General features: G+C 42.9%; 1 protein-coding gene across 7 annotated transcripts in view; it reads left to right on the plus strand.

Annotated features, from left to right (window-relative positions):
- Positions 1 to 9,856, plus strand: part of GPAM (glycerol-3-phosphate acyltransferase, mitochondrial) — a 112,344-nt gene extending 102,488 nt beyond the window's left edge. For all 7 annotated transcript variants that reach the window (XM_060286225.2, XM_060286226.1, XM_030842528.2 and 4 more), the window contains 6 exons: positions 16 to 152; positions 1,313 to 1,390; positions 2,014 to 2,154; positions 3,655 to 3,844; positions 5,163 to 5,221; positions 6,054 to 9,856. In XM_060286225.2, coding sequence (XP_060142208.1) covers positions 16 to 152; positions 1,313 to 1,390; positions 2,014 to 2,154; positions 3,655 to 3,844; positions 5,163 to 5,221; positions 6,054 to 6,170 — 722 coding nt within the window. In that variant the 3' untranslated portion in view covers positions 6,171 to 9,856. The remainder of the gene's footprint in view (positions 1 to 15; positions 153 to 1,312; positions 1,391 to 2,013; positions 2,155 to 3,654; positions 3,845 to 5,162; positions 5,222 to 6,053) is intronic.
- Positions 9,857 to 10,197: the final 341 nt, after the last annotated feature.

The following is a 10,197-nucleotide window of genomic DNA, read 5'->3' on the forward strand; positions in this document are numbered from 1 at the left end:
GCTTTTACTTCTCAGCCTGCAGCCTTTACGCAGTTCTGAAGAAGAGGGGCCCGGGAGCGCCTGTGTCTCCCAGCTTGATCAGCCAGGAACAGCTGGTGCGCAAGGCCGCCAGCCTGTGCTACCTGCTCTCCAACGAAGGCACCATCTCGCTCGTAAGTGAAGACTCTTTAGTGTTGCCTCTTCTCTTTTTCTTGAGCGTCTTTGTGAAATCATAAAATGCTTTCCTTTTAGAGAGCTTTTGGCCCATTATTGAAGCTTTATATCCTGCTCCTGGGTCTCAATGACCACCAAACCATTATGTCGTTACTATCTTGGTTTGCTATTGGGGTCAGTGCTCCAGCGAACCCTTCGCGTGCTGTGAGGTGTGATAGGACAGATGGCTCAGCGTTCTCTATCACTGCGATCCAGAGTTATTGAGCTCTTACTGTGCTTAAGCCACTGGGTCAGGGCTTTGTAAATAATTAACATGCCCACTCGTGGATGATAGAACCGTAGAAGATAAGAGTCAGGAACAGTCTTAAAACTCATCTGCTCAACCCCTTCTCCTTTACAAATGGGGAAAGCAAGGCCCAGCGGAACTAATGAGCATTTATATTATATTTAAATACTTCTAGGCATTTATAATGAGGCATACATATTAAGCAGTAGAGAGATTTTTTCCTCAAAATCATCAACAAATAGAATTTATATTTTAAAGTCTGTTCTTTTCCACTTATATGAATGTGCCCTGGGACATTTATGAGCACAGGTATTGTGAGTACAGCTCTCCTCCACAGCGTTCTTTATATATGTATGTGGTCCTGTTGGGGAATCTGTTTTGCATGAATCTTGGGGGCCCGGCGGGAGGGGACAGGGTAGATAAGGCTCTCAAGTTTGACCTTGTCTTTCACTTGGGTCTTTTTTGAGTTATTTGAATACATATTGTGTTTCCTCATCCACCACCTTTGTGTACAACATTTACTGTAAGATAGCTTTTGCAGAGAAATTGTCTTACAAAGGAAGAAACAGGTGTAGGGTCCTGACAAGCAGCCCTTCTAAGGCCTTGCTCCACTCGGGGAGACACAGCTCAGGAGCCCCCTCTGCAGGTGGTGCTGCATTGGGTGCTCTGCCAGTCAGGTTACAAGATCTCTTCTTTTGTCCACGACATGCACTCATCAAGAGGGCGGGCACCGGAACTCTTAGGGCTTGCCCAGTGGAGGGAGGCAGGTGATACTGTGGAAGTATCCAGCAGCTACCTTGTATGCTATTTTCTGTCTTTAAAAAAATAAGTGGAGGACAGTGACATTTACATTGAAATGCCTTTTCTTTTTAGCCCTGCCAGACGTTTTACCAAATTTGCCATGAAACAGTAGGCAGGTTTATCCAGTATGGCATTCTTACAGTGGCGGAGGTAAGAGCACATGCTTGCCTTTGTTTGCCTTTATTTAGTTTCTTGCTCTTCAGTATCTTTCCTACCAGCCACCTGAACCAATAATTCCACTCGATATATTGTCAAGTCCAGATGAGATGAAGAGAAAAATAAGAATGGGGAGAATAAATGTCCTTTGGGACTGCTTAATATTTTGGCTCCTTTTGTGTAATGGGTGTTGTGCAAGACATATCTTGACTAGATTCCCTGACATCCAGAAGTCTGCCTTCCAAGATCAGCTCTTCTGCATATCTGTGTGCTTGTAGCTTGCACATGTGCATTTTTCTTTTTTGAGATTTTGTTTTAATTTTGGCACCTTTAGTATAGAGGGTATGGCCTGAGAAAATAGGTACCAATTTAGGAGAGGGAAGGGTATTTTATTTGATCTGTCTGGTAGCTTTCGCCCTCACTCTTTCTTTTTTCCCTCCCCTGCTGTCTTCCGAGTGATTTTGAGTTTGGAGAGGGCAGTGGGTTGATGTTGTGAATGGCTAAACAGAGCAGAGTAGGGGAGGGAATGAGAGAGGACTGCTTTGTCTGGGGTCCAGCGGGCAGGTGTTTGCGTGCCTGTGCACGTTTATTTACTCTTGGTCATCTCCCTGGCATAGCCAGATGATCAGGAGGATATTAGTCCTGGTGTTGCTGAGCAGCAGTGGGACAAGAAGCTTCCTGAACCTTTGTCTTGGAGAAGTGATGAAGAAGATGAAGACAGCGATTTTGGTGAGGAGCAGCGAGATTGCTACCTGAAGGTACTTGGGTGAGGAGTTCTGGTGGACGTGACAGTGATGAGTTGAGGCTTATGTTCCACAAGTTGTAAGGTTCTTTTTTTTTTTTTTTGCGGTACGTGGGCCTGTCACTGCTGTGGTCTCTCCCGTTGCGGAGCACAGGCTCCGGACGCGCAGGCTCAGTGGCCATGGCTCACAGGCCCAGCCACTCTGCGGCATGTGGGATCTTCCTGGACTGGGGCACGAACCCATGTCCCCTGCATTGGCAGGCGGACTCTGAACTACTGCGCCACCAGGGAAGCCCTATGAGGTTCTTATAAACTGGGACTCTGGTGACTAATTCACGTTCAGAGCACCCACAAACTATCTGGGGTGCTTTCTGCCTAGTTAGGATACTGAAACTGTTTGAATTGAATTAATACCTTAAATTGTTCAGTTTGGGTATAGATAAATGGAAAAAGAGACAAGAGTCTGAAAATTCGGCAAGATGAACGTCATAGGTGATACCTTTCATGACCCTCTCATCAGAATGCACAGGTGCACACCTGTTTACCCACACCTGCACTCACTCCTAAAGAGGCAGAGTGGTTTTGTTCAGTCATCACTGAAGCAAGGCAGGACCGTACCAGGTATGGGAGAGAATTAATATTCAGCTGCCACTGGCCTGGGTGCTCTTTTTGAGCCATGCTCAGTCTTGCCATCTCTCCCAGAATTTCCTACATCAAGCTCTTTGCCTTCAATTAAGACAAATCCTATCACAGGAGAAAATTTGATTTTTAAAAGATTGTCCCTGCTTTAGAAAAAGCAATTTTGTCTAATTTGTAATTTTAGAAATTAGTAATAATGACCCTTCTCTTCTGAATACCCTAAGTGGATTACTCTCTTTGCAGTGGGATAATACCCCTAGTTTACACACACACACAGGAGAGTCCAAATGACTTTTGGAGGTTTTCCATGTTGGGTATTATTAGTTTCGAGATGGGGCAGTGATCTTGCTTCCACACTCCAGAGAGGCTCGTCTGAACGTGCATGTTTTGGGAGAGGGGTGCAGTGAGAGCGCCTACTGCCCAAAGCACCCTGTCATCACCACCACCATTCCCCGCTGTGCCACGTGGGGATGGCAGGCAGTGAGGGATGGGAGGGACTGAGATGGTCTCAGGGGTCTCGACATGTGGCCTTTTTGTGCACTTGAGTGACCGTCGAGCCAGGCTTCAAAGTCTGGAGGGTCCGGCCTCGGGAGCAGCTGTTTTCAGTGATGACAGTGATGACATAATTTCTCAAGTATGACGATTTCTCCTAGGCAGCTGTTCAATGAGCGCAAACCTCAAGTACTTCGAATGTCAGTGGTTACAATAAAGAACGCATGTCAGAACCAGTAGTCATTTCCAGGGGCGATTCTGCGCACACGGAGCAGTAGGCCGCTTCTGTGTGGAGGCAGTGAGAGGCCGTCTTCTTGAGCCGCTGGTGCTCTGAGGAGGTTCCTTTGTCCCCCAGTGACTGGGTCTCCCGCCCCTCCCCTCCCAGGTGAGCCAGTCCAAGGAGCACCAGCAGTTCATCACCTTCCTGCAGAGGCTCCTTGGGCCTTTGCTGGAGGCCTACAGCTCTGCTGCCATCTTCATTCACAACTTCAGTGGTCCTGTTCCAGAGCCCGAGTATCTGCAGAAGCTGCACAAATACCTGATAACCAGGACAGAAAGGAGTGTTGCAGTGTATGGTATGTGGGACCCTGTTTTGGCTTCTCTTAAAAGCTACACATTTTTCGATTATAGGGATCTGCTCCTTGTAGATAATTGGGAAAAAGAATGCAAAATTATCCTGACCTCTAACTCCATAGATTACTACTACTACCTGTTTGGGTGTGTTATATAAATTGAATGATACAGATAGATATTCTTATGTCTGGCTTTTTTCATTTAACTTTGTTAGTGAGATTCATACATGTCGTTGCATGTAGTTGTTTGTCTGTTCTTGTTGCTTTGTAGTATTCCACTGTATAAGTATTTACCACATTTTATTTATTCACATCCATCATTGATGGATATTTGGGTGTTGCAGTTCAGAGCTACTCTGAATAGTGCTGCTGTGAACATGTTTGAATGTGCCTTTGGGTGAACACAGGGACTCGTTTATGCTGGGCTGTATAGGAGAATTGCCTAGTCACAGGGTGTGGTGGGTTCAGCTTTAGTGGGTACTGCCGAGCAGTTCTTAAGTGCTGAACCAGTTTGCACACCTAGTAGCAGTGGGTGTTTCATTTGCCCCCCATACTGGCCGGCACTTGGTACTGTCTGCTACAGAAGAGGTGTAATTGGGGTGGGAGTAGCATTTTATACAGTTACGGTTTAGGACTGAAACTACTTTGAATCAATAATTTTTAGAGCCATGAGGGATCTAGAGATAATCTATCTAGAGATATCTAGTTATAGTTATTAGAGATATCTAGATCTCTCTTTCTATAGATAGATAGATAGATAGATGTGTAGATGTATCCCTAGATATATCTCTAGATCGCTATCTAGAGCTAGAATCACCTCACTTTATAGATGAGGACACTATTCCAGATCACATAGCTAGTTAAAGGGCAACCTGCGTTTAGCATTCTTTTTTCCCAACCTCTAGACTTGTGCTCTTTCTGGTCCCACTGGTGTAGTAGTCATGTATGCATCACTGTGCAGTTTAAAAGAATTTCTACACACTGTCTTGAGTCTTACAAAAGTCCTTCAAGATGGATGTTTTGGGTGTTTCTCTTTCCCTTCTTCTTCTCTCTGTCCTTCCCTGCTTCCATCTCTTCTTCGCTCCCTGTTTCTCTCCTTATTCCTCTCTCCTCTTTTTTCCTTAAAAGATGACAAAGTAGCTTTAAAGAAACGGCAAATCCTTTGAGGCCTCACAGGTTGCCAGTAGCGAAAGGGAGCTTGACCCAGTCCTGGGACTTGCTCTGACCCTCTCCCTAGCCTCCCGCGCTCTGACTGTGGGTATTGGGGTTTACTTTGTTGCTGGGCCTAAACATTTGACAGGGGCTTTTTCTTTCTTCACAGCTGAGAGTGCCACCTATTGTCTTGTGAAGAATGCTGTGAAAATGTTTAAGGATATTGGGGTGAGTGTCCCCTGCTTATGGTATAAAAGAGTGTGTTCACGTCTGTCTTCTTTCCATTTAGATCTAGTCTATGTGAGGCACCTTTGTGTTGGGCTGAAGCCTGGGAGAAGCAGTTTCTGCTGGATTAATCATGCAGGCATTTCTGGGGGTTGGGAGAAGAAGGGGCACGTTGAAGGTGAGGTCCATCAGCACAGATTTATTTGAATGTTTCAGAATGTTCCTGGTTTTCATCTTCATTCCAAACGAAGGTGTCAGTGTGTTTCACAATCCTGCTGCGGTTTTGGTGGGGTGTTAATTACGCCGTATGATTTTCAGTTCTTTTCTTTTTTTTTCTTGGCTGCGCTGTGCGGCATGCGGGACCTTAGCTCCCCAGCCAGGGATTCGAACCCATGCCCCCTGCATTGGGAGTGTGGAGTCTTAACCACTGGACCGCCAGGGAAGTCCCTTCAGTTATTTTCTTGTGCTTTTACCAATATTTCTAGAAGTATCCTCATGTATCCCTTATCTTCACATATCATTTGGAACATGAGTTCCATGAAGGTACTAGTGATCTTTGTAAGGGAATATTTGTGACTTTATTCCAACATAAATTTAAAAATATAGTACACTGGTTGAACTCCACCCCCAAAACCCCACACCTGCCCCCATAACCTCCCCACCCCACACTCGCACACGCCTACGTGGACGTTTACTTAAAGCCCGCACATGGCTCTGCGTGCCTTACTGCATTTTCTGGTCTAGGACACAGAGCAGGGTTGGTGATAGAAATTCCCCCCCCGCCGCCCCGACCCTTTTTGGTTTGTCTTTAATTTAATCTAAACTTTCTCTCTAGGTTTTCAAAGAGACCAAACAAAAGAGAGTGTCTGTTTTAGAACTCAGCAGCACTTTTCTACCTCAGTGCAACCGGCAAAAACTCCTAGAATATATTCTGAGTTTTGTGGTGCTGTAGGTAACTCCTGGCACATCTGGCCAGTGACGAGTGTGGGACGAGTCCCTCGTAGGCTCCTGCCTGTGGCTCGAGAGTGGAAGGTGCCATCGTGTGGTCGGGCCTGACCTGTCCTGATGTGACCTCCTGGAAGACAAGTGCCTTCTCCCCTCCATGATCTGTGATCATCGGACTCTGAGGTGACACAGCCGCCTACAGATCACACTTCGGGGGCCCTCAGCCTCTGTTCACAGTTCATAATCAGTAGATTACAAAATGAAATCGCAAACGATTATTTTGGAGTTTATTAAAGATTTACATTTTAAGTATAACTGTTAAGGACTAATTACTGTGATGGACACAAAAATGTAGTTGATTCTAGAACTGAATCTTGTATAGATAGTATACTTAACGCTGTCAGGTAATTTGTTGGCATATTTTCTGATTAATGGTTAATGCTTCCTTTAAAAATAGTTGCGTCATCCATTCCCTGGATTTTTTTTGTTGGTTTTTGTTTTTTGGGTTTTATCCTTGTCAATCGTAGCTAAATTTTAAGTGGGAACACTTTTCATCTTAAAGTGCTTTACAAATGAATGGGCTAATGTACATCACACCCAGGTATCACTGTGCTGTCTGTTGCAGTCAGATGCAGAAAGTGTTTTAAGAGCTAAGTGAAGACACAGTATTAGTTTAGGTCAGGAATAGAGATAATGTGACCAAACAGCTAACACCAGGAAATAAATCTGGCTGGCGAAATTCAAGATAAACCTGGCCAGAAAACTGACTTCGAAAACGTTTGTTCATGTGAAGAAGTGCCATTGAGTTTCAAATGACCAGCAAGTGTTTAGGAACAACTCCTGTTTTACGTCTGTATACCTTCCCACCCCTCAGGTAGTACCTGCCTATCACAGGTACAGCTGTTTCCTAGAGAGAGCAACTGTACTAACTTATTAGCTTGGCCTGACAGCCTGTGTTAAAGTGCCCTGGCTTCAGGCTACTGACCCAGTCCTCTCATGCCATTCAGACAGGTCGTGCACTGCACATCTTCTGGGTGGCTGGTACCCACTCACGTTGGGCAGAGTACAACCTGGACGGTATATGTGATAGCCCTGCGGACTGGCAAATGGTCGGAGGCATTTATAGGGTTTTTAGCTTTGAGGAAGAAAAAAACCATGGTTCTTTAAAAACGTGTGTGGGTTATTTTCCTAAACCCCGATGCCACATAGTGGCAAATAATTATGAAAAATTGTTCATAACATGTAGGTGCCTTTTTGTGAGCAGGGATCATAATCGTTAGCTAATTGTGGTAATTATAATGATTTAAAAATCATGTGATATTAAACGTTTTCTAACAACTTACTGTTCCTTCTCTTCTCTCCATGGTATTATGGAATAGGAATTTTCCATGATGAGTATTGCAGGTAATCTTTGAATTTAATCGAAAAGTACTGAGAATTAAGTTTGTGCTTTCATCAGCTTGGATTTTAAACACTAATAATATCTCATGAATATTCTGTGTGCGTTGCGAGAAGGAAAGGTACTAATTGGTATTTCACATTGTATGAAGCTTTTGAAACTCAGAGCAATAATGCCATGCTTTTGTGATTTTCTTCCACTCTTCTCAAATTCCGCATTTAAAATATATGTTTTCTTTATAGGCGTTCACGTACTATTAAGCAGTTGTCAGTGTTGCAGCGTCTCTGGTGTGAAGTGGGGTCTTCCCCGTGTAGCATTCCTTTTTCCTAAGTAGGATGGAGCTCTGTGTTTGGGGGAACAGCCAGGGAGACTTATTTATCCCCTTGTGTGTTCCTTGTCTAGGCAAGCAAATATTTCACTAGTCTCTTTTACTCATCCTCTAAATTATAGACCAAGGATTACTCAGACCCTTTAAGTCAAGGTTGGGACTGACCTCCCAGTGGATTCTGCTGCCCCGCCTGTGACTTCTGCTAAGAGCTACTGCTGCACCAGCCTAAGCAGGGAACAATGGCTTCTCTGGCTTTATTTTTCCCTTTCAGTTGGTTTGTTTTCTAGAAATCTATGCAGATGCTTTGGGGAATGCAATATATGATTTGCTAGCTCTCTCGCCACTTAACTCACTGTGAGAATAAATATGCATGCTTTCTGTAATTAACTGGTGCTTTGAAAACCTTTTTTAAGGAAGACAAATCTCAACCAAAGTTCTGCTCATCCAGACAAGCTCACCCTCGAGTTAATTTTAGCACAGCTCATTCTTGAGTGCCTCGTTACTGAACGAACATCCATCATCCCAGTAAGGCTTCCAGATAGCACTGTCTTTCTCGAAGATTTATTCTTGTTTTCCAAAAGCGAATGGCTTTCATGTAAGATTAAACAAACTAGGTGCTTGTAAATAATTTACTACCGTTTACTCTGTTGCATTTCTATAAAACTGAAATGCATGTCCTCCAGGGGAAGACAAGCTGTGACTCAAGTTAAAAAGCAAACAAAAAGACCCAATAATAAGCAATGTGAAATTGCACTCTTTGAAAATGAGAAAATCCTAAGAAATTCAAAAGAGGAGAAGGAATTTTCACTCTCAAAATTTAAAGAAAAACAAAGGGAAAGAACTAGCATGAAGTGTGTAGAACTAGTAACAGTACTGTGAGTCTTCTCAGATCTATTAAGTCTCACAAAGCCACAAGAGTGAGTGGAGGAAACATCAGGGATTGCAATGAATATAAGATTGTGGAATTTCCAATCTGAAGGGGAAAAGCATTTCCCAAAGTTCTCCATGTATATGAGTGCTCTGTGAGATGTTCATAGGTGTTTTGTATATAGAAAAAGTGTTGCTGGTAAAATAAATTTGCACACGGACCCTCTTTCCTAGAAACTCACAGTGCACTTTAGTGCAGTAAGGGCTCAGGGCCTGCCAGTACCAAGCCTGTTTAACCCAGCATTTCCCAATCTGTGTGGTGCCAGGGCCTTTTCCCCCTTTGGGACACCTATGGACCTCTCCTTAGGGTCATAGAAGACATTTTGGGAAACACTATGTTAGGTAGTTCTGTAAGGGGTCAAAACAAGAACTGCCATGTGGCACAGAGGCAGAATTTGCATGCATTTTGTATAATCAAATGTTGCATTTAATGGATGTATATTTCCTCCCCTGGAGACAATGAGCACAGAAAACTATAGTATAGGTGGTCAGAGCTCTTTTCTTGGATGAAAGACCAGCCCTTAATGTATCTGGGTTTTTCACTGAAAGTAGCAAAGTTGACACTAGGATTAATTGGGATAAAAAATTAAGATTCTCATTCAAACCTAGAAGAAAATATTGCACAATCGAATGCAGCTTTTTATCCACAAATAGTTCTAGTGTTTAGAAACGATAGGACTTACCACTGAGGTTTATAAGATTTAATTTGGATGTAAATCTGTTTTTTAAAACACATTTTAGGAACTTGAGACTTAGCATCTGGCATTTCAGTTTAATACAAACTAATGATTGAATTTGAAAGAGACTTTTGACTTTATTTCTAAACGTCTAACGTTCTGAAAAGCCTTGATGGAAGGTGTTAAACTATTTGCCCATTGTACAGAGAAGTGTCAGATTGTTATAAAAAGATTTATTATAAAGTACCATGTGACGCTGTGGGTGAAACATTTGGAAACATTGATTGATTTTTATGCTTGTCAATATATTGTAAGAAGCACAGAAGTGTAGTTTTGTTTTAATAAACCAAAAAGTGAATATATTCTTGATGTCTTGCATTTGTAGTTAAAAGTTCCCTACATAATTCATTGTACAAACGGTTCTTGTTTGACTTCACATAGGCCTTTATTAAAATGCTTATAAAAAATAATCTTACATAAATTTGTGAACCTGCAGTGCGTGATTTTATTATTGACCCAGAGCTCTTCAAATTTGATCAGGCATTTGGGGATGTAGATATCTACACTTGGCTACTGCCCTTCTCAGTAAATATTCACATCACAGAGAGATTCTTTGGGTTTCTGTAAATATTCCTTTAAACGTGGTGCTTCTGATATATTTTAATATGTTTAAGTTTGTAAAAGCATGAACTGAAGTCTTAGG

Source organism: Globicephala melas, chromosome 16 (assembly GCF_963455315.2).
Source record: "Globicephala melas chromosome 16, mGloMel1.2, whole genome shotgun sequence".
Classification (NCBI taxonomy): Eukaryota; Metazoa; Chordata; class Mammalia; order Artiodactyla; family Delphinidae; genus Globicephala; species Globicephala melas.